General features: G+C 36.8%; 1 protein-coding gene across 1 annotated transcript in view; it reads left to right on the forward strand.

The window, feature by feature from the left end:
• The window catches only part of Pdk (pyruvate dehydrogenase kinase), a 218,202-nt gene that overhangs the window by 181,793 nt on the left and 11,456 nt on the right, over positions 1-24,953 (forward strand). Inside the window, exon 11 of the mRNA XM_090381828.1 lies at positions 14,015-14,171. Within this exon, the coding sequence (XP_090237954.1) occupies positions 14,015-14,171 (157 nt within the window). The remainder of the gene's footprint in view (positions 1-14,014; positions 14,172-24,953) is intronic.

Raw genomic sequence — 24,953 nt, forward strand, 5'->3', positions numbered from 1 at the left:
TTGTATCTTCTGGTATTGCTCTCCTTAAAAACTTCTTCATGCACGAATGTAGATAGAAAATATTTATTCAACTTTTCTGTTTACACCTGGGATGACCACAGGTTCAGAGGAGTTCACAAGACAGAGAATATGAAGTACAGCACTGTATTTAACAGTCACAGGCTTAAACCTCAGTCACTCAAAGCATGTGTACCAATGTGAATCCATCCCTTTCCTTTTAGTGTTAACAAAAGCAAAGTCTTCTTATAATCTTCCTTAGCTTTCCTAACCTCCTTATTGGCTTTATTGCAAAGTAGTTTATACTTACTGTACATTTCTGTGCCTCCTGATAATTTATAATAAACAAGTCACGTGTAAAGTGTAAATACATTGTTTACAATAGTGTTAAAAATTCATATAACCAACTTCCCAAAGCATCCTATATCAGTCAGCTTTATGCTATGATATTGGACTGTCCATTTATAATTAAACTCTATGAAAATTAAAAGCTTTTAAATTTCTTCATGTGATTAACTTTTATTATAAAACAAAAACAACACAAATTTAAGAAGCACAAGAAATGTTGATTCCTGGATACCCTGAGTTACAACACCTGATAACACCTGACTATAAGAGTCATTCATGCAAATAAAGCTCCATGAGATAAACCCAATTACATAAAACCATAATCATTTCACCCATCCGGTCACTCCATTTGTCTAGTTCAGCCTTAAATTTATTTAAGCTACCAACTTCCACAACAACAGATGGAAGTCTGTTCTAGCAATCAACTACCCACTGGCTAAAGGCAAACTTACGCACATCTATTCTACAACTATCTTTCCTCGGTTTGAATCTTTGCCCCCTCAGGTTCTTAATCTGAGCAAGCAGAAGCATCCAATCAGGTCATCTTGCAGGTGCTCTTCATTTAAATTACAAATGATGGCTTCATGATTGATCAACCTTCAAATATTTAATTTTTTTCCCTAATTGGTCAAAATAAGGATAAAGTTTGCTGCAATGAAGTAGAATAAGAAACTAATTATGAAACTCCAGATAACTTTAATATTTGCACTATCATAATGAAAATGACATGTGACCGATTTTTGCATTATTCTTTGTGACATTCTTTCAACCAATAAGATTCATTCCATAAAATAATGCTCTCGATAGTTTCGCAACCATCATTCTGTACCTTTGTCGAAAGTCATGCCAATCCTTGCAAGATACAGGCCACAGCAATCATAAAATTGGTAGGTCAGTGTAACAGCCATTAGGTTGACCTACTAATAACCAAGCCACTTTTCATAGTCTCTATGATGACCATGTTTGTTGAGGTGCCTCCGTAGCCAGGTGGGAAGGAGCAGCAGTGCGTAGCACACGCTTCTTGATTAGCCCGGGGTTCGAGCCCGTGACCACCAAATACGGAGGATGCGGAAAGTTCAGGAATGACCACCACATATCCCGGAGCAATATGGCCTTAGTTACTAATGCTCCTAAAAACCAAATAAACAAACAAAACAAAAAAACATGTTTGTTGAGCCCGGCATATACGCCGATGAGCCAAAACATTATGACCACCTACCTAATATGATGTTGGTCCTCCACATGCAGCCAAAACAGCTCATACCCAGTGAGGCATGGATACTACAAGATTTCTAAATGTGTCTTGTGGTGTCTGGTACCAACACGTAACCAGTAGATCCTTTAACTCCTGTAAGGTATGTGGTTGAGACGCTGCAGATTGGAGTTGCTGTTCCAACACAAACCACAGATGCTTGATGGGATTGATGTCTGTGGAATTTGGAGGCCAGTGCAATACCTGGAAGTCTTCCTCATGTTCTACAAACTAGTCTCGAACAATCCAGGCGGTGTGGCATGGCGCATTATCCTGCTAAAAGACGGCACCACCAGAGGGGAAGACTGTTGCCATGAAAGGGTGTTCCTGGTCAGCAATTATGTTTAGATAGGTGGTAGACATCAGAGTGCCTGCCACATGGATGACTGGACCCAGGGTATCCCAGCAGAACATTGCCAAAAGCATGACACCATCGCCACTGGCTTGTTTTTGTCCCACGGTGCATCCAGGTGCCATCACTTCCCCAGGTAAACAATGCACACGTACCTGGCCATCCATGTGGTGCAACAGGAAACGTGATTAATCGGACCAGATGATCTTCTTCCAATCACTTGAGGTCCAGTTTCGATGCTCGCATGCCCATTGTAGGCACTGTCGCCAGTGAACCGTGGGTAGCATGGGCACTCGGAGCGGCCTGTGGCTATGCAGCCCCATTTTCAACAGGGTTGGATGTATTGTGTGTGTTGTGACACATTACTCCCGTCACCAGTATTCTAATTACTGGCGAGTTGTGCCACAGTCGCCCTTCTGTTGCCATGTACCATCTGGGAGAGCCTTCACTCACCTCAAGCATCAATGAGCCGTGGTCATCCAACATCTTCCGGCAGTTCGTGGGTTCCCCCTCCTCGGACCACTTTCAGTAGGTACTAACTACAGCTGACCGTGAGTGCTCCACCAGCTGTGCCATTTTGGACATGCTCCTCCCCAGTTGTCTGGCCATTACAATTTGCCCTTTGTCAAACTCATTTAAGTCTGCTGCCTTTCTCATCTGAAGAACAAGAGTAACGCTGATTAACGGAGCCAGTATCAGGTGTTTTTTTTTTTTATACCGTGTCCCGACCTGCGCACGCGCCATAGTTCACCCGGAGTTGGTTCGATTTGCATAACGACCTGCTGGTCATAATGTTTTGGCTCATTGGTGTATATATATTAGATATTATCAGTCACTTTTATTTCAAATTTATGAAGCCATAAAAGTGGCTTTCCACATATAATTCCAATTAAACAGTAATTGTTCACTTCCAAAATATCTGAAGTTTGTGTACATTTATGAATTCTGAAAGTTTTGGTCATCAACCTTGAACTAACAGTTAATGCACAATTAGTGTTTTGTCATGATTTTCTCAGGTCCAGCACAATTATCACCAGGTTATAAACCATTATTAAATGCGCTGGAAGAAATAGACTACCCTTACCAAACACTCGCCTGATAATGAGACCTAGCAATGAAATTAATGTGTTTGCTTGGTGTGATGGCAATGCACTGCATTTTATTGTTACTGTTAATTGACCTTAATTTTATGTATTGCTTATACAAACACAACCCTTGCAGCTAAAAGGTCAGTCTTTAAAAAAAAAAAAAACATTTTTCAGTATCATATGTCTTGCAGCTTGCATGATTTGAAGCCCAGTGTCACAGACAGCTATTGTGTCTGTAACATTGTCAACACGGTAGGGGTCTGTGTCGGATCATTGCAAGACTTGTAAGACTTGTATGACATCATTGCAAATCTTTGTATGACAGTTTGGTGATCAACATTTCGATGTATCTGACAATTTAGTGAAGGACAATTGGTGGCTATGACAATTCGATGAGTACAACAATTTGCTATGTCAATTCAGTTTATTACACAAAAATTATAAATCAACAAAAATCAATGAAGCAGAAGTTTAGGAAATGACAGAAATTTTGGCAACTTAGAAGGGAGTATTGCACAAAAAAAAAAATAATAATAATATATTTTTTATCCATTTATTTTGTATAAAAGGATTGATCCTTCTCACAGATTGGAAAGTGAGTATTTCAGCACAACTCCATTCACATTATAACACCTTTAATCCAGATAAGATAATTTCTTTAAAACTATAGTTTGGTTGCAAACTTAATGTCAGATAATGTTCATTACCCAGCTGACATCCATTAATGATAGTAGTAGTAGTAGTAGTAGTAGTAGTAGTAGTGGCACTTGATGCAAGAAAGCAAGTGTAGGAGCTTATGCAGCATCAGCCAAAAAAAAAAAAAAAAATCACACCATACCCTCCAATTGCCTGTCCAGTTCCTCCTTAAATTTATTTAACCTATCAACTTCCACAACGACAGATGGAAGTTTGTTCCAGCAATTAACCACCCGCTGGCTAAAGGCAAATTTCCGCACATCTATTCTACATCTATCCTTTCTTAATTTGAACTTATGTCCCCGTAGGTTCGTATTCTGAACAAGTGGGAGGATCCCATCAGAATTCAGCGTGCTCAACCCATTCAAGGCCTTATAGACCTCAATCAGATCACCGCGCAGGTGCCTAGTCTCCAGCCACTGCAATTTGCAGAACTTAAGCCTCTCTTGGTAAGAGGATCCCTTCATTCCCCTCACCAATCGTGTTGCTCTTCTCTGTACACGCTCAAGCAAATCTACATCCTTCCTAAAATGAGGCCTCCAGACCTGTACGCAGTACTCAAGGCGTGGCCTGACCATTGCCTTATACAGAGGGACAATCACCTCCTTTTCCCTGCTAGCAAAATTCCTATATATCATTGACAAAACCCCATGACCTGCCCTAGCAGCCTGTCTACATTGCTCAGAAAACTTCATATCTGACTGCACAATTACTCCCAGGTCTTTTACATTTTCTACCACCTTAAGTGTAGTACCACACAGTTGGTACGTTTCTCTGGGGTTACTTCTACCCATATGCAGTACTTTGCATTTGTCAAGGTTAAACTTCAGTTGCCACTTCTTAGCCCATCTGCCCAAATTATCTAGATCCTGTTGCAGTAGCACACTGCCATTACTGTCATTAACAACCCTGCCAACCTTCGTGTCATCTGCAAACTTTGACATTAAGCCTGATATACCTTCATCAATATCATTGATAAATATACAAAACAACAGTGGACCCAACACCGAACCCTGTGGGACTCCACTAATAACATTAATCCACGAAGAGCAGCACCCATTGATTACCACCCTCTGTCTTCTTCCACTTAACCATCCTTTTATCCATTGTAGCAACTTACCCTTAATACCATTCTGCTCCAATTTGTACAGTAGTCTTCCATGCGCAACAGTGTCAAAAGCTTTCCTGAAATCCAAGTATATGATATCAAAATTATTTTTTGCATCCAGTTCCTTTGTGACCACATCATAATAACCAATCAAATTTGTCAGACAAGACTTTCCCTTAACAAACCCATGCTGTGTCTGAATTATTGCTGCAGTCTTGTCTAGATGATCCTGCAATGCATCTTTAACCAGTGACTCCATTATTTTACCCGGAACAGAAGTTAAACTAACTGGTCTGTAATTATTCGTGTCACCCTTCGAACCTCCTTTGTGAATTGGGGATACATTTGCACATCTCCAGTCCGTGGGAACCTCCCCTGAATCCAAGGATGCTCTCATAATTATGGCTAAGGGTTTGCTTAGTTGCTTTGCCACCTCCTTTAATATAACTGGATAGATCCCATCCGCCCCATGATGTCTACTTTTGGTCTCTGAAAAAATCCTCCCCATTTGTATTTCCTAAAAAATGCAACTTACAAAAGTGAAAGTAAAATGAGAATAAGATTCTCTTGTATCCCAGTCTTTAACCTGTCAATGGCACTTTTTTACTTGGATATCCTAAAAAAGTAGTTGTACATTAAAAAATGAAGGTGGTTAGCATGCTCCATCAAAAATATAAAATATCAAGAGAAGTATTATGATTACAAAATTCACCATTTATAGCATGTTAAAAGTTTAAATTTTCTGTCTTCCTTTGCCGTACACCAAATTCTCCCAAAAAATTCACCAAATTGTCACAAAAAGAGCAAAATGTCATATGCCAAACTGTCATGCACCAGAAAATTGTCACATACAGCAAACTATCATAAAACAAATTCTCTTGCAATGAATTTGTGTGATCCACAGTAGGGATATCTAGTTGATTTATCTATATACAATGTCTCAAGAGAACCATTTTGGGCAATTTGTTAAATCTGATAAAGTTTAGTTGAATTCCCTACTACTAATAGCACTTGCAGTGACAGATTTTTTTTATTTTTTTTTATTATGAAGACCCCCAAACACGAGAGGTATTAGGACCTAGTGCTTACTACTGTGCATGGGCTGTAGGTTGAGAAGACGACAGAAGATTGCTCAGATTAAGAACCTGAGGGGGCATACATTCAAATTAAGGAAAGACAGTTGTAGAATAGATGTGTGGAGGTTTGCCTTTAGCCAGTGGGTAGTTGATTGCTGGAACAGACTTCCATCCGTTGTTGTGGAAGTTGATAACTTAAATAAATTTAAGGCTGAACTAGACAAACATTTGGAGTGACCGGATGGGTGAAACCATAAGGTTGTTTTGTTTTTTTTTGGCAGATGCTCTATAAGCTTCCTTTCTTGCATCATATGCCTCAACTAATGCTAAGATGGTGGTTGATATTACACTTGCATTTCTGTAGATTGTAATTTTCAGAAAATATATATAAAGGAAGGCTGTTCCAGAAAACGGAAGTCGAATTAATAAATAAGGAAAAAGAAAGGTTGGTTCTGTGACTTTGAAGTTGGACAGTAAAAGGATGATTACTGGTTGTGGCACATGTTCAGACTACTTTGGAAAAGATAGCAGGAATTACAGAAGCCAATTCAGAACAGTGCCCATGAAAGTAACATTAGAAAAAGAAGCAGCAGAAACAGCTCTACTCTCTGTTTTATACAAATATAAAACAGAGAGTAGAGAGATTCTGTTAGGGATGAGTTATTAATTAACCTAACTGCCCTCCTTTGAATGAAATCTAGAAACTTGAGAGAAGTTTTGGGGGCATCACCCCAGATGTGGGAACAACATTCCTTGGTATGATGGATTTGCAATTTGTACAGAGCGAACAGCTGTTTGGAAGAAAAGTAATGCTGAGGGCGAAAGAGAAAAACCACTTTTTTAGATGCACAGGAAGCAATATTTGTAATGTAATTACGCCAAGAGAGAGAGATTAGAAGTCACAAGGTAATCCTGAATAGGGATATATGATCTTGCCTAGAAATCAGTGTCATCGAAGATTTGCATAGGAGCAGAAGAATCCTTTTTGTGAGATATAAGATAGGACTGAGTTTTAAAAAGACTAAAATCAACTACATTATCTTTACCCCACTGAAGAATTACCTGAAGATCAGCATTTAAGGAATTGGTAGTGGATATTCGAGAAATTTAAGCTATTTTTGCAAGGCAACGTTTCTCAAACTGGAATATGGAATGTAATCTGCTATTATCAGCAAAACTATGGATAGGATTTCCAGTCAATAGAAATAGGTCATTAATATACGAGAGGAAAAGAGTGAGGGAAACAAATAAACGTTGGGGAACACCAGCATTAGTGGAGAAGTTAGAAATCAGAGAGAGATATCTACCATCACCTGCAATGAGTGGTCAGAGAGAACACTGAATACCCAATTACAAAAAACAATTGGCAAACCATAAGATGCGAGCTTATTTAGAAGACCTTTATGCCAAACATGATCAAAAGCTTTTGAAATGTCAAGAGCAACTGCTTGAGTTTCACCAAACTTTTCCACAGATGGGTAACATAAGCAGTGGATCAACACTGATGGAATCCACACTGGCAATCATATCAGATGGAGGGTTTCTAAACGGTTTAAGAGTTGTTGGTTAATTTATTTCTGTAATACTTTAGAAAGAGTAGAAGTGAATGCAATGGGACAATAATTGGATGGGAGGGATTTGTCACCCTTTTTAGGAACTGGCTGAATATGAACAAATTTCCAAGCACAAGCAGAAGTGAAAACACCTTTGGAATAAGAAAGTGAAAAAGGCGACACAGAACAGGAATAAGTTCAGAAGCACAGGTTTTGAGAACAAGTGGAGAAATACCATCAGGACCTGAAGCTTTCTTAGCATCAAGATTGTTCAAAATCCTTCTGACATCCTTTTGACTGAAGACCGCAAGAGGCAATGAATGCAGAGTACTGGAAATGGTAGGAAGTGTTTACCCCGATTATCAATACACAAGTTCGAAGAAAAGTAGGTTGCCAGCAGGTCAGCTTTATCTTTGGCTGAAATGGCAGTAGAACAATCTGGTTTTGACAGGGTTGGGCAAAAGTTACAGCCAATAGTGTTGACTAGAGACCAGAATGCTTAACTATCATTTGGACAAGAAGCAAGTTTTCTACTCTTAGCCTGTTCAAAATCAAGCTTTGACTGATTAATAGTGAGTGGCTCATTATAACCATAGTTGTTTTTGCACCGTAAAAATCCAAACCAACCAACTGATTAATAACTGCTTTACAATTGTTGCAAGCTTTGGTGTAAGCAGAAAATGAACCTGCAGATTTGGATACAAGCCAATTGCAGTATGCAACATTCTTACCTTGAACAGCCTTAGCACAATTATTGGAAAGACAAGGTTTTGGTAAAGAACAAGATTTTAAGTTCAAGTCAGGAATAAAGGATTTCATCCCTACAGGAATAATTTCACTACGCGATCTGAGCAAACATTGACATCAGAAGATATGAAACAGTAATCTGACCAAGGAAAAGAAGAAAAGAAATCTCCCATTTTGCATTCTTGTAATGCCAAACAATACAAGGTCGATGCAATGGTTTATGGCACCTTTCTCTCACAGTGTGAGAGAAAGGTGCCATTGGAGAAGAGACCATTACCAAGTTGTGATCTAAGGTGCTTAGAGGACCACTCACCTCAACCATGTACTTAGAAGGGTTGTTTGTGAGAAAAAGATCAAAAATGTTGGCTGCATGGTTAGGACTGTCTGGTATTCTTGTAGGTAAATGAACAATCTGTGCAAAGTCATTAGCAATTGCAAAAGCCTCAGCTTCTCAACCAGCTCAGTCCATGTAACTAGAAAATTGAAGCAAGCTGGAGTTGTGAACATTAAAATCACCAAGGAAAATTACTTCACTGTTAGGAAAGTTGAAATGGAGAAAGTCAAGTTTCAAAGTGAGGAGGCCAAAGAGTTTCAAGTGATTAGTGGAGTTGGGAGAACAATCGAGGCATCAGATGAATTTGACAGAATGTGGAGAGAGAGAAATTTTAAGCCAGAGAAGATTCCAAATTACTAAGTCTTTGACAGGGAATATCAGAATGGACATATGCACAAGTACCACTTTTGAAATGAAAGCACCCATACAGTGAATAATTCAGACAACTGATATGAGCAGTGATTGAATCAACTGATAACTGGGATTCTCTCAGAAAAAGTAAGTGGGGTTTGGCAGATTGTAAGTGGAAATGGACATCATTCAGATTAAAACTGAGACCATGTGTATTTGTGCAATGAACGAGGAAGTGTTTGGGAGGTTTAGATCTTTTTGCAGATAAGTTCTATTAGTTCGACAATTTATGATGTATTCAGTAGTAAGAAAAGGTGAGTACATGCTGCATGAAGTAATGAAATATTACTTTGGATGTGGCATGCACATGGCAAGAATATACCTAGCTTCTTGATATAAAGTGGCCTTGACAATTCTCCCTGCAGTCCATGACCTGCCCTGCCAGTCTGTCTGCAATGCAAACAGACTGCCAGGGCAGGTCATGGGGTCTTGTCAATGTTATACAGGAATTTTTCTAGCAGGGGAAAAGGAGGTGATTGTCCCTCTGTATAAGACAATGGTCAGGCCATGCCTTGAGTACTGCGTGCAGATCTGGAGGCCTCATTTTAGGAAGGATGTAGATTTGCTTGAGTGTGTACAGAGAAGGGCAAAAAGGTTGGTGAGGGGAATGAAGGGATCCTCTTACCAGGAGAGGCTTAAGTTCTGCAAATTGCAGCAGCTAGAGACTAGGCACCTGCGAGGTGATCTGATTGAGGTGTATAAGACCTTGAATGGGTTAGCACACTGAATTCTGATGGGATTCTTCCACTTGTTCTGATTACGAACCTAAGGGGGCATAAATTGAGGAAGGATAGATGTAGAATAGATGTGCGGAAATTTGCCTTTAGCCATCGGGTGGTTAATTGCTGGAACAAACTTCCATCTGTCGTTGTGGAAGTTGATAGGTTAAATAAATTTAAGGAGGAACTGGACAAACATTTAGAGGGGATTGTTTTGTAATTTTTTTTTTTTTTTTTTTTTTGGCTGATGCTGCATAAGATCATACACTTGCTTTCTTGCATCACATGCCACTACTATTACTACTACTACTACATTTGTATCACTAGAGTCTATAGTCTCAGATTCTTCAATATGTTCAGTATCATCTTCCATATTGAGTTTTCCAGATTGTTCCTGAGCAAGTAATTTGAATGACCTTATCATATTAGCCCCGTTGTCCATTGTTAAAGGATACGCTTGTTCTAATTTAATTTCAAATTCTTTCAAGTCACTTGAAACTATTTTGCTTAAATTACTGCTCATAGCCCGATTATTCAATTCTCACATTGCAATGTTTTTAAAACAATTTTGTCACAACCAAAAAATTGTACATTTATTCCCAAAATTGACCTCTCAAACCAAGTATCTATTTTAAAATAAATTAATCTGCCCTTCAAAACAGCTGTAAATCCTTTACACGGATGAGTAGCTCGTCTACTTATCTCATCCTGAATATTTTGACAATTTATCTGAAGTTTACTACCAAGTCCCATAACAATTGGATCCAGTAATTTTCGGAATCCCTAGTCTTCAAGCAGAGAAAATGGTCTATCATTTACAGTCACTAATTCCACACATGCATCTTTAACTATTTCTGCAGATATTTCAACTGATACGATTTTTCTAACACTAGATGGAACAAATTTCATAATAGTAGGTAGCTGTGGAGACTATATTTGCTTTCTTTTTTAAAACATTCTCATGATTGGCAACATGCTTTCTTTTTAAATGTCTCATTAAGTTTTCTGAATGTGTTCCTTTGAAGTCCATTTTACAAACAGTACATTTACTCTTGTTCGTGTCACCATTATAATGAAAATTTTCGTGGACAGGATGCCCTTTTCTGTTGCCATTCATTGTTATCTGAGGGAGGGAAAAACAGAAATAAATATTTATTTTTAAACTATTACAAAAATAATATTTAAGAGACATATGCTAATAAGTTGTAACAACTCAATAAAGGTGAAGTATGCCAAATGTTCCAATCAAAAACTACCAAAGTATGTGCATAAAATGAACAAAAACCTTATCGTTAAATTACTTAGAATATCCTTTATTTCTTAAATATTACGCAGCACTTAACAGTAAATAAGAGTGCATAATCTTTGATTAGCAGTGGGACTACATTATTTTTCTGAGCTTATCTGTCACAAAAAAAAGTGATAAATACATATTCTTTCACACCTTTTATTTTTCTTTACAACTAAAATTTGAATAATAATAAATAAATAAATATTAATATTAAAAAATTGAATAATAATAAATAAAAAAATTGAATAACACACAAGTTTGTGCAAATGCAGCATATCAGTACACAGCAAACTCTAAAAATATAGTTAAAAATGGCATTGTTTTAATTATATCTCATATTGTGAATATGAGAAAATGAGGAAAATTCAATATTAAATAAAATAAAATATTAAAAATAATAAATAAAAATACTGCAGAGAAGTTTTCCATTTATGCACATAGGAAGATGAGAAGTATTATATTAATATTAAGCATGCTTAGATATACTGAAGATTCTGTGTAATTCAGTGTATGAGTTTCTCATCATTACGATTCAAAATATCCAAAATAAAATAAAAATTCATCCTATACAAATGAGAATTTCCAGGAGTTATTATAATTTAATTAATAAGTAAACGTAACAATAAAATAATATATATACACTTACCGAAGACACTTCTTTTGGGAATCCTTTCTCCAAAATGTCCACATGTAACCTGATATTGCAGCCAAAGTGCACTGTGCCAGAGTGGAAACAGGGATGATGAACCTTCAGAACAAAACCTCAGAAACTAAACATGCTAATTTTTTCAAAGAAAAACACTAATGAATGATTCTCAGTACTATGCCCTTTCACTTCCTTATCACTGATTTGATTGGTGTTTTGCTGCATCAAGAGCATCCCTTCCCACGCACCTACTGCAGCGCTTCTATTCAAATAGCTCAGCAGGGTCCCTCCGTGACCCATTTCTTGGTCAAAGTGAAAAAACTTTTCCTACCCCTGAGATGGGCTGCTAATCCGATGCAGTGCTTTTCATGCTTCTTAGTAACCCTTCTAGAAGCCTAGCCATGAACAATGGAAAAAGAAAGAGGAAGGAGTATGTTTCCTAATCACTGGATTTCCCCATGAAAATTTTCCAAATTTTTGTTGACCCATAAGTGATGTTTGAACCAAAAATCGAACAACGTTTCCAAAAAATGTTGGTTCAGTTCACAGTTCAGAAAAAAAATCTGTTCAGTGGTTTCGGTTCTGTTCACAGTTCATAAAAATGGATGCGGTTCAGTTTGCAGCTCTGGCAAAGAAAAGCAATGGAAGGGCAACAGGGAGGAAGAAGAAGGAGGTGGGTGGATGACATAGAGAATGACCTACGACTGCTTAGGGTGAAACAATGGCCAGAGAAAGAGACAGCTGGTGAAAAATCATTGAGGAGGACAAGGTTCTACAAGGACTGTAGTGCCATGAAGTAAGAAAGAATCATTACATTAAAACCATTGCTTGGGTCATTCAGTTGAACAAAGTTTAGTGTTACCTGCTGCTATTGATATCAAAATAATTTTTGGTTTGGTGAATCATATGCTAACTATAGCCGAGTGGTCAGGAGCGGGAGTGCAGTAGCACACGCTCTTTGAGTAGACCGGGGTTCGAGCCCCTGACTGCTAAATACGGTCGATCTGCCAACCCGCACTGGGCCAGTGTGACAGATTATGGTCCATTTCCCTCAGCATGAATTGTTGAGGCGGCTTCCATCCTGCAGTGGGTTGATAATGGCTGCAGTTTATCTTTACTTTTATGCCAAAGAATTCCAGGAGATTGCACTTGCAGATAACACTGCGGGAATAAGAATAGTGAATACTTCAGAAGATCTTTGTGATCAGTTTCTTGAACAACATAAAACTGCACATTTTTCATTACTAGCAAATAAGACAACTGATCTAGTTCAAGTGCATATGTAATTACTTATCACTCATACTAACTGCAATTGAATATGCCAACCATATGTGACCAAAACTTTATTAAAATAAAATAAAATCGCATAAAATTTTATTTAAAAATAAAATTCACGAACAGCTGTAGAGTTAAAAGTGATAAAAATATGGATAAAGTAATACATAAAATTAAAATATACAAGAAATATCACAAATTAAAAACAATAAAAGCGACAAAAAATGATAAAATAAAAAAATAATAAAAAAACGATACCATAGCTTTCAGAGGTGAGGTACCTCCTTTATCAACAGTGGAATATGGTGCATGTTATTTATGGATTTAGTCTTTTTTTTTTTTTTTTTTTTTTACTCCAAGCGCTGAGCTGCCTTGAAAGGTTACAGATTTTGCAATGATTGAGAAGTTATTCAGAATGTGATTATCAATTCCAAAGACTTGATAATAAGAATCCATAAGAACAGTGAATCCATAATGCTTCTGCAACATCTGGAATACTTTCAGATGTTGCAGAAGCATTGAAATCAGTGTACAGTGTCAAGGTGGCTACTTTGAAGGAGATCCATCTGAATAGCCGATATTTCATTTCACAAATATACCATTCTGTTCCTGAACGTTTTGATCATACCTCATATTGATAGAGCTATGCCATTGGAAGTATTGATGTGTAATGACAGCTAATGTGTTGATGGTAGAGGTGTGTCGTTGGAAGTGATCAAATGTAGTGTCACTGGAAGAGTGCAGTGCAAGTTCTCCTCTAGAAAATAGTTAATTTATAATTAATCACTTTCTAAAGAACTTCATTGAACCCTACTCTGATGGAGGCCCAATTAATGGACTTTATGCAGTGGGAAAAAAAAAGGAAGCCTCTCATACTAGTAGCTGAACACAGTGCATAGATGGGGAGAGCCCTTTTTTCTTTTCTTTTTTTTTAAATACCATGTTTCTTGAAGTTTACCATAGTGTTTCTTTTGACTTGCAATAATGATGCACGCGAAAAGTGAAAACAATAATGAATACTGTATTAAAATTCCCACAGTTGATAAATTTCACCAACATGCCACTTGATGATTAAACTGTTTCTATGCTTTAAAATTATAAATTTTGTTTTGTTTTTCCAGGTTCTCTCCAGCAAAGCAAATGAATTGCTTCCAATTTTCAACAAAACATCTATGAAACATTATAGAGCATCTGTTGGGACTCATGATTGGAGCACCTCTTCTCTTCATAATCATCAGCATAATAATTACTTAGCTCTAGAAAAATGCCAGTCAAGTGGTACGTGCCCTCTTTGATTGCTTTAAATTTGCATCACAGTTTATAAGTAGTTAGTAAGTTACCTTCTAAGTTACATTAGTTTTTCCCTTGTATTCTTTATAAAAGTTTGTTTTGTTGTGTGTATATTCATTCATTTGTTTGTAAAGATGACAGGCAGGTTGAAGGCCAAATTATTGATCAATATAATAATATTTAATTAGAAATAGTAATATAATATTAATATTCCATTCAGTATATAGACCAGCAATTTTCAACTTTTTTAAACTCGCAGCACACTGAACAAGGTGCTAAAATTATAAAGGCACACCATCAGTTTTTTAAAGGAGAGATTTTATCATTAAAAAAAACAAGTACTAAGATTGTGTTTAAAATTACAAAATCTAAAATTGTAATCATTATGTTATTTTTAAAAATAATATTGATCTTGATTTCAAAAGATTTATTTTTAAAATTTATATTCATATTTGTTATTATTCCAATTATTGAAATGAGATATCTTTGAAAAAGATGTTGTTTATAAAAAAAAAAAAAATCATTAAAATATCATTTATATAAAAATATCTGTGGGCAACCTGTGCTTGTTGATGTCTCATGATATCTCTTATCCGAGGTCGGATGGTTGACAAGCATACCCTCAAGTCCTCCTCCAATGTTTGAAGCTACCACCTGTTCTTGCTCTTCATTGTGTGTATAGCAGAAAAGCCAGCCCACACATACATGATGTAGAGAAAGGAGGGAGTGCTTCAATCGCCTTCTTTGTGATAATGGGGTACTCCTGTCAGAGAGACAATCAGAATAAGGCCATATCTGTTGATGAGTGCTTTAGTTTCAGTCCTGTGTCATTTCTTATTTCCATCAGCTCATCTTCTTCTGCAACAGTTAATTCTGCTGATTCAAATGCATTTAACACAAACAGATCTTTTACCGAGTCCAAGGAAGATACATCAAGTGACAGGAAATACTTTTCAATGTTTCTACTCAGAAGTGACAAACTTTGTAAAATTAAATCGACAAGATTTTTGTCAGTCTGCAACTTTTTGTCAGCTCAAACATTTCAACTTTGTTCTCTTTTTTAATTCTGGCTCCCCACAAATTTAATTTTTCCTTAAAAGAGTTAATTTTGTCAGTACAAGTAAGAATATTTTCATTCTTTCCCTGCATACTCTTGTTAAGAGTGTTCAAGGCTTGGGAGATGTCAGCCAGGAAAGCAACTTTATGCACCAGGTCTCATCACTAAGCATGTCAGTCAGCTCACTCTTCAGACGTAAAAAAAAAATGATAAGCTCTTCCCTCAGTTCACAGAACATTGATAGCACCCGCCCTCGAGATAGCCACCTCACATCCGTGTGCAGTAGGAGTTGTGTGTGAGCTGCTTCCATGACAGAACACAGTGCTGAAAACAATGCCAGGATTATTTTTCTTGGTCAGTGTGATGAATCCTTTCAAGCTTCCCGACATAGAGGGAGCCATGTCCATGCAGATGCTAATGCGTGATTTCCGTGACAAATTGTGAGATAACTGTCAACAACATCAAGAATATCTTGGCCTTTTGTGTGCAAAATAAAAGTGGTTTGCAAAATAAAAATTGTTCAATGATGTCTCCATTACAAACAAACATTAGCATTAGTAGAGGCATATGATGCAAGAAAGCAAGCTTATTCAGCATCAGCCAAAAAAAAAAAAAAAAACCCACTCCCATTTCACCCCTCCGTTCGTTCGAAATACCTGTCCAGTTGAGTTTTAAATTTGTTTAGGCTATCAACTTCAACAACAAGTGATGGAAGTCGGTTCCACCAACCAACCACCCGCTGGCCAAAGGCAAATTTCCGCACATCTATCCGACATCCGTCCTTCCTCAATTTGAATTTATGCCCTCTGAGGTGATTATTCTGAGCAAGATGAAGAATCCCATTGGCATTGAGCATGCTCAAACCATTCAAAGCCTTATACACCTCTATCAGATCACCTCGCCGGTGCCTAGTCTCCAGACTCTGTAATTTGCAAAACTTAAGCCTTTCTTCATAAGAGCAACCCTTTGTTCCATTCACTAATCTTGTTGCCCTTCTCTGTACCCGTTCCAGCAGCTCTACATCCTTCTTGAAATGAGGCCTCCAGACCTGTATACAGTACTCAAGATGTGGCCTAACCATTGCCTTATACAAGGGAATAATCACCTCCTTATCCCTGCTAGAAAAATTCCTGTATATCATTGACAAGACACCATGAGCTACCCTTGCAGCTCGTCTGCACTGCTCAGAGAACTTCATATCTGCCTGCACAATTACCCCCAGGTCCTTTTCATTCTCCACCACTGTCAGTGTAGTACCGCAGAGTTGATACGTTGCTCTGGGGTTACTGTTTCCCATATGTAGTACTTTACATTTGTCAATGTTAAACTTCATTTGCCACCTCTCAGCCCATTTGTTCAACCTTTCCAGATCCTGTTGCAGCAGCATAGCGTCAGTAGTGTCCTTAACAACCCTGCCAACCTTTGTATCATCTGCAAACTTGGACATTAAACTTGGACATATCCCATCATCAATATCATTCATAAACACCGAAAACAACAACGGACCCAACACTGAACCCTGAGGAACTCCACTAATAACATTAGTCCACGTTGAGCAGTGTCCATTGATTACCACTCTCTGTCTTCTGCCACTCAACCATCCCCTTATCCATAGCAGCAATTTGCCTCCAATGCCACACTGTTCCAATTTGTGCAGCAGTCTTCCATGTGCAACAGTATCAGAAGCCTTTCTAAGATCCAAATATATAATATCAAAGTTATTCCCTGCATCCAGTTCTTTTGTGACTACATCATAGTATCCAATCAAATTGGTCAGGCAAGACCTGCCCTTAACAAAACCGTGCTGCGTCTGAGCTATAACTGAATTCTTGTCTAGATAATCCTGCAGTGCTTCTTTAACCAGTGCCTCCATTAATTTACCTGGAACAGAAGTTAAACTAACAGGTCTATAATTACTTGTGTCAGCCTTTGATCCTCCTTTGTGAATTGGGGTTACATTTGCACATCTCCAGTCTATGGGTACCTTCCCTGAGTCCAAAGAAGCTCTCATAATTATGGCTAGGGGTTTGCTTACTTCCTTTGCTGCCTCCTTTAATATAACTGGATAGATCCCATCCACCCCAGGTGCCTTTTTTATGTTTATCCTCAACAATCTCTCCTCCACTTTCCTCTCAGTTATTACAAAATCATCCAGCTCACTGCCAATGTTTACTTTACCTACATCATTCTCCTTCCTGAATAACTCCTCATGCGTGAATGTGGATGCAAAGTACTCGTTTAGATTGTTAGCCACCTGAGCAGGATCCTCAACTGTTGAACCATCAATATCCAGTGGACCAATCTGATTCATCCCTTTCCTTCTCGAGTTTAAATATGTAAAGAACTCTTTTCTGTTTTTCTTTGCATCCTTTGCCAAGAATTTTTCGTAGTCTGCCTCTGCCTGCCTAATCTCCTTTGTGACTTGGTTACAGACCAACTTATATCTACCATAGGCTTCCATGTCACCCATTAATTTGTATGCAAAATAAAAGTGACAGTTATCTCACAAATATTGTGAGATAATTGTGTGTATGCAAAATAAAAGTGACAGTTATCTCACAAAAATTGTGAGATAACTCTCAACAACATCAAGAATATCTTGGCCTTTTGTGTGCAAAATAAAAGTGGTTTGCAAAATAAAAATTGTTCAATGATGTCTCCATTACAAACAAACCTGCTGAATGCCAGGAGTTGAGCTTTTCCAGTGATGTCAGTTGACTCATCCAACTAGATGGCAAAAAAATCGGCTTCTTTAATGTTAGCTATCACTTGTGACTCAAGACGTCTTGAGACATGTCTTATGCATGCCGACTAATAGTGTTATCAGACATAGGAATTTTCAAAATCTCTTTTTCATATTCTTTGCCAAACATAATATTTACAATTTTACAGCATGCTGGTAAAATTACTGACTCAGCAGTTGTATGTGATTTCATCTTTTTTGCCAAAATTTCAGCAATAGCATAGGTTGCTTCTTGAGCTTTGTCAGAAATAGTTGTGATTTTGGTCCATTTTTTAGCCCTGGTGCATTTCATCAGCTATAAGACTTTTAAAATATTCAACTGGTTTCTCACATAAATGTGAGTGCTTTGTGTGAAGGTGTTTTTTCAGTTTACTTGGAAACACTGCTTGACTTGCCAGTTTCTCACTACGAACAACTCGGACACCTTACTTAGGACATTGTTGCTCTTCTTCAGATTTTAATCCGAAGGACAAAAAAAGTCTTCATTATACTTTCGCACAATGGTTTTTTTGGTTTTTTTTTTTTTTTTTTTTTTTAAGGAGCATTAGCAACTAAGGCCATATTGCTCCGGGTCATGCGGTGGTCATTCCCTGACCTTTCCGCATCCTCCGTATTTGGTGGTGACGGGCTCGAACCCCGGTTTAATCAAGAAGCGTGTGCTACGCACTGCTGCTCCTTCCCACCTGGCTACGGAGGCGCCTTCAATGGTTTTTAGAACTAACACTAAATGTACTATGTGCTATACTACCAGAACTAGTTCCAGCTACACTTGATTCATTGTCATCATTTAACTTACATTTTTTAATTATAAATCTATCCATGTCTAATAAGCCCTACAAAAAATAAAAATTAACTAAATTCAAAAATAATAAAATAACTAAAACGAAATAGAAATAACAAACAAAAATGCATTAGTGCAAACTCACACAACGGATAACACACCCAATCCAAACAACAGCTGACTAAAGACTGACACTGGTGGCTTGACAAAAATGAAAGGTGGGATGGTAAAAGTACATTGCAGAGTTATTTTGGGATCTGGAATACCCCAATTTTCTTGTCGTGAAGTAGTTTCTGATGTAAGTTGTTAGAATTTTCAGCACACCAGTATCGAGTGTTATGAGAATTCACATTACCAGAAAGATGGAACCATGCCTCATTACTCATGAAATAAAGCAGTGGGTCGGTTTGCCATCTGCAATCTTGTTAAGGAGCCAATCACAATAATTCAGACATTTTGCTGCATCAGGTAGGAGTAATTCTTGGACACATATCACATGATAGGGCTTCAATTTCAGGTTATAAAGTACACGAAAACAAGAAGCTCGTTTCACTCCAGTTTGTTGCAACAATTTCCTGATAGATTTTCCAGGACTAGCTAAAATTCTCTTTTGAATGTTCAACACCACATCTGGAGTCCTAACAGAGGGTAGACGATTTCTTGGTGCATTTACAGTGGAACCTGTTGTCTGCCATTTTGCAAGTAAGCACTGAATACTACTCCTTGCTGGGATAGTAGCAATAGGAAATTTCTCAGAAAACAATTCCTGTGTTTCCTTAAAAGAGCCAGTACGTACATAGGCTTCCATTATAAAAATCCTTTCTTGCACAGAATATGGCATTTTTGACGATACTCTCACACGCCTGTCACTTATGAGTGCCAAACACCAACTGTATGTTGAGCAATACAAACTGAAATGATTTAGCTAAAATTCATTCTTTGAACAAAAATGAATATCACACCAGTATGAGGTGGGCCGGTTTTACATGGAGAACCCTGTATATATATATAAATATATATATATAGTGCTTTCAGCCATGAGCGATGTCAAAAATCATATAAGTAGTGTTAGTTATTTCAATAATGGATTGTGGTTGAAGATTAGTATGCTGCTTACAAGCAATAATGTTCAGCTAGAGCAGGATGAGCAAAATTGGCTGTACCGATTGTACTCCTGGACACAATCCTCACATCTCTGCCTTATTTAACCAGTATGGTATACTCCACAACCTAGGAGGAATACTATATTTTACTTTAGAAATAACATTGTTTCCTGCTAAGAAGTTAAATATGTCCAATATGATAATTGCATAAGACACTAAAAAGATGCTTAGACAAGGCCAGTTAGTGAGAAATGTAAGCAGTAGAAATAATCGGTTTACTGCTAACAAACAGGAGATTAAGAGTATGTCTCACAATTCACACCATTCTATAAAATGGTGCCAGGGAGGTTCTAATTAATTTCAGCTAAGAGTCATCCTTTAAAATAGCCTGTTAAATTTTATCAAAGTAATTTTTTTTAACAAGGTAATCAGATAATTCCCAAAAATTTAATAAAGGGGCTCATTCTAGTTTCCTCAAAAGGAACCATGACCTTATTTCCAAATATACACCTTTGCACCTCTGGGATGAGAGAGGAGAGACCTGTACCTAGTAACATGCATCCTGACTATTAATTTTAACATTTCTGTCCACATGGAAACTGGAATGTATCCATGATTAATATATTAGGACAGTTGTGCAATATTGTGCAATTTTGACTTATTGTTAATAAATTAGTAGCTCAAAATTCAGACTTTCCAGGCACAAATCAGTTTCTAATTCACATGATGAGAAGCTGATCTTGCTAAACTGTGGTAAACTGAATGGAAGTAGACAGAGAATTATGATCTGCCAGTATAAAGAGTTTTCAAACACAAGCAGGCTACCTGATAAACATACACTTAAATCATTGCAAATATCATCTATAGAAAGTGAGGTCCTATCTCTTAGTGTGGGATCCCTGTTCAGTAATTGTCTAATGCAAGTGGCAACATTATTAGGTCAACATGTATTAGGTCAAGCAGCACCGGTGATTGCTCAACTCTGCTATCAGTTCTCTTTGTTGAGATCAGTTTCTTGTAAATGCCAGAACATGTGAATGATATGTTAGATATAAGCAGGGAGCTATCAAGAGTAACCATTACTTTCCTCCCAAGTATACAGAAAGATAAAGAACCTCCTGAACCTTAATCAGGAAGCATCTGCCATTTTAAGTTCCAAAATATCACATTTCTGTCATTCATTGCAACAATGAATGACAGAAAAATCCAAGAGTGGGTACTTGGTGTTTTATGTTCATCAGTCAGTTTTTGGGGAAAAAAATCAAGAAATAGTGTTTAGAATGGGACACTAAAATTTTATTCTTAATTTTGATCTTATATTGGATAATATGAACAGATATCTTTAATAATAACATCAGTCTTGTTATCCAAAAAAAAAAAAAAAAATGCTTCCCGACTATCATACAGTGAAATCTTGGAATAGTGAAGCCAGCAGACAAATCAAAGGTGTGTGTGGAAAATTAGCACTGGAACAGGCACGGTGGTGAAGGAATACTAAAATTCAAACATACTTAATTTTAATTAATTATTTTTTTTAAATTTCTACATTTTTGTTTTTGGTGTAAAAGTTACACACCAAAGCAAAGCAACCTCAAAAGAATTAATACAAGCTATAGTTGTATCTTTCCTAGCTAATATTTGGGCCTTTGTGCTTTCCATGATGAATAATGGTACTTGTTTTTATGTGACATATTTGTCAATTTCTAGTTTAATTATATAATTTATTTTTAATCCATCAGTAAAGGTAGCTTGGAGTATAAACTACCTTTATTGTTGGATTAAAAATAACAAAAAAACATAGCTTTCAAGGTGCTACTATGTAAATATTGAGATGCTACTTGGTTATGCCTGCAAGGTTCTGTAGCATTTGGAATAATGCTATTTATATGAGCAAATTAATGCAGATGACATATGGTAACACAATCTCTGATGGGATCAACAACTTCGACTTCTTCCTAATCAACATGATAATTCAATAGTATTAAAGGTTTCAGCTGATATCTGAAAAAACTGACATAGCTTGCACTTGTATTTATTTTTGTTTTCACTGAGCTGGTATTAGCATTAGTAGAGGCAAATGATGCAAGAAAGCAAGCTTATGCAGCATCAGCAAAAAAAAAAAAAAAACCTCCCATTTGTTCCAAATGTCCGTCCAGCTTAGCCTTAAATTTATTTAGGCTATCAACTTCCACAACAAAAGATGGAAGTCTGTTCCACCAATCAATTATCCGCTGGCTAAAGGCAAATTTCTGCACATCTGTTCTACAATTGTCTTTCCTCAGTTTGGTATGTTGTGAATTTGAGACAAGACTCTAAAGTATGAGCATTGGAGATTGAATCAATAACCTTGTAGACTTTAAGCTCATCAGAAAATTTTTGCCATTTGGCATTGAAAGTTTGAAGCACTGTTGCAAGGTCATTGAAATATATGAACAGTGGAGGGCCCAGAGGAGAGCCCTATTGTATTCTGCAAGATGAATAAACAGTGCAAGATGAAATCCTCTTCAAGAACAACCTTTAATAACCTGGCAATAAAAATATGGCAATACATTCTTATTGAAACTAGTCACTCACAGAAAAATCCTTCCAACAAAAGAAAAATAATGAAAACTAATATTTTTTTTCTATACTGAAACATCTGTTTGCTAAACTCCTCGCTTCTTTCTTGTAGTGACAGTTAAAAGATTTCACAGTATATCTGTGCATAGTGAGGTTTTTTTGAACACTATGCAAAGGGATGAGTACATGGTGGCAAGTAGTTAATTGCTTATTGCCATTTTCTCTTGGTCAAGTTGGGAAGACTGCAGGTTGACATAACACCATCTTGCCACTGTTGCAAACTTTCACATATGGCTTTTATGTACTGCAAAATTATGATAAGAAGTGTACAGAGAAATTTAAGAAGTTTCTAGTATTCTACATTCCACACATTCCACACAGAAATATGATTCATAACTTAATAAATTAAACTGACAACCAATGGTATATTTTGGATAGTAACCTGGAGAAGACCACTGAGTGTTAACAGAAGTAAACTTTAATGAAGATAAGTTGGCTTTAATTGTATTAACAATTATAATAAAATAATAAATAACAAATAAATTTAATATAAAACAATAAATAATGAAGCTAATAGGCACTAGTTTTGAATATGTAGGCACTGCTTAATGTATATCTGCATTCATGCTATTGCTGAGGCTAGCTAGGCAGAAACAGTACCTGGTGAAATTCTTCTGGCCCTCAACACAATTTTTGTTTGACTTGTAGCTGAGAGAGAGAGACATAACTTATTTTGTTTTTATGTTGTAGTGATGTATATTTCACGATTGGTATGATATGTGAAATAGTATGTACAGTAGAACTTTGGTTGTCTGTCACCCTATTTACTGTCAGTCTCTGTTAACCATCACTTAATCCCACTACGTCTTAATGCATTGTGATATTGGTGCCATGTGTCACTCAGTCTTTGTTTATAACTCACTGTATACAGTTATACTTTAACTTCTTGTTTCATATTTTAATCATTTTTATTTAGCAAACCCATTGAAATGACAGAGAAATGTAAACGAGTAGTGTTGGGATTATCACAAAAAATTTAAATAGTCAAACGTCTAAGAAAAGGTGAAAGTGCTAGAAGTATAGCATCGGTTTATGGAATAGGAAGAACAACAGTAAATGATATAAAGCACAATGCAGACAAAATTGAAAACCACATGTCGAAAATGGAAACTACTGACAGTAATATTAAAAGTTGTACAACAATGAAGCTTGCTAAAAATGAACAATGGGATACTGCATTGTTTCAATGGTTTCTTCAAAAATGTAGCCAAGGAATTCTATTGTTGGGACCTATAATAATCGAAAAAGCCATTGAAATCAATAAAAAAACTAGGTGGAGATCCTTCATTCAAGGCTAGCATCAGATGGTTGGACAAATTTAAGTTTCATCTTGATATTTGACAGTTGGCAATCCAGGATGAGAAGCTAAGTACAGATAGTGCAGCAATTTCTGTTTATCGTGAAAAACTACAGAAGCAAATAGCTTATCGAAGTTTGGTTAAAGACCAAACATACAACTCTGATGAGACTGGCCTTAATTGGAGAGCACTACCTCAAAAGACACTGGCCTCAATGACTAAACATATGGCACCAGGATATAAGATGCAAAAAGATCACATCACTAGCAATTTATGACTACTGCTGTCTAATGCCAGCAGTAGTCATAAATTGCCTTTGGTTGTTATAGGAAAACCAAAAAAGCCTGGATCATTTAAAAATATTAATTTAAACGCTTTACCAGTTAAATATTTCTCACAAAACAACGCATGGATGAGCCAAGATATATTTCATGATTGATTTTATAAAATATTTGTACCACACGTCATATCACATTTGGCATCAAAAGGTTTACCACAATATGCAATGCTACTGGACAATGTGCCTAGTCAATCCCATTCACATACGTGTGTGATTTAAAAAGCAATGATAGCAAAATGTCATGTCACTTTCTGCCAACAAACATGACATCTCTCATTCAACCGATGGACCAAGGCGTGATTGAGAGTATGAAACGTCATTATCGTAAAATATTCATTCAAAAACTTGTTTCAGCAGAAAATAAATTAGATGTGATAGTTTTGGAAAAGCTACACTATAAAAGACGCAATTTTCAGTGTCGCTGATGCCTGGAATGATGTTCCAGTTCAAACAATACAAAGAAGCTAGAATAAGTTGTGGCCAGAAATATATTCAACTGATACAGAAACCATTCCAAAAGAAACTGAAATTTTGCAGTTATGTTTGAATGTTCCTGGTTTTAAAAATATTTTGATAGAGGAAGTAAATGATTGCCTGGATATGGACAAAATGGATGTTGCGAAATTTTAGACGATGATGAAATTGTGCAAAGAGTTATGACAATTTCGGGTTATTCTGAAACTGAAGAAGAAGAATAAGCTGCTGCTGAACAACAAACATAATTAGTCACTGTGAAGCTGAAACTATGTTGTCAAAGTGCGTCGAGTGGTTCAGGGTACAAGAAGAAGCAGATGCTACGCTTCATAACATTGCCTCCCAAAAGGGGTAA

The sequence above is a fragment of the Mastigoproctus giganteus genome, chromosome 9, assembly GCF_048544385.1.
Source record: "Mastigoproctus giganteus isolate SK-2022 chromosome 9, ASM4854438v1, whole genome shotgun sequence".
Lineage (NCBI taxonomy): Eukaryota > Metazoa > Arthropoda > Arachnida > Uropygi > Thelyphonidae > Mastigoproctus > Mastigoproctus giganteus.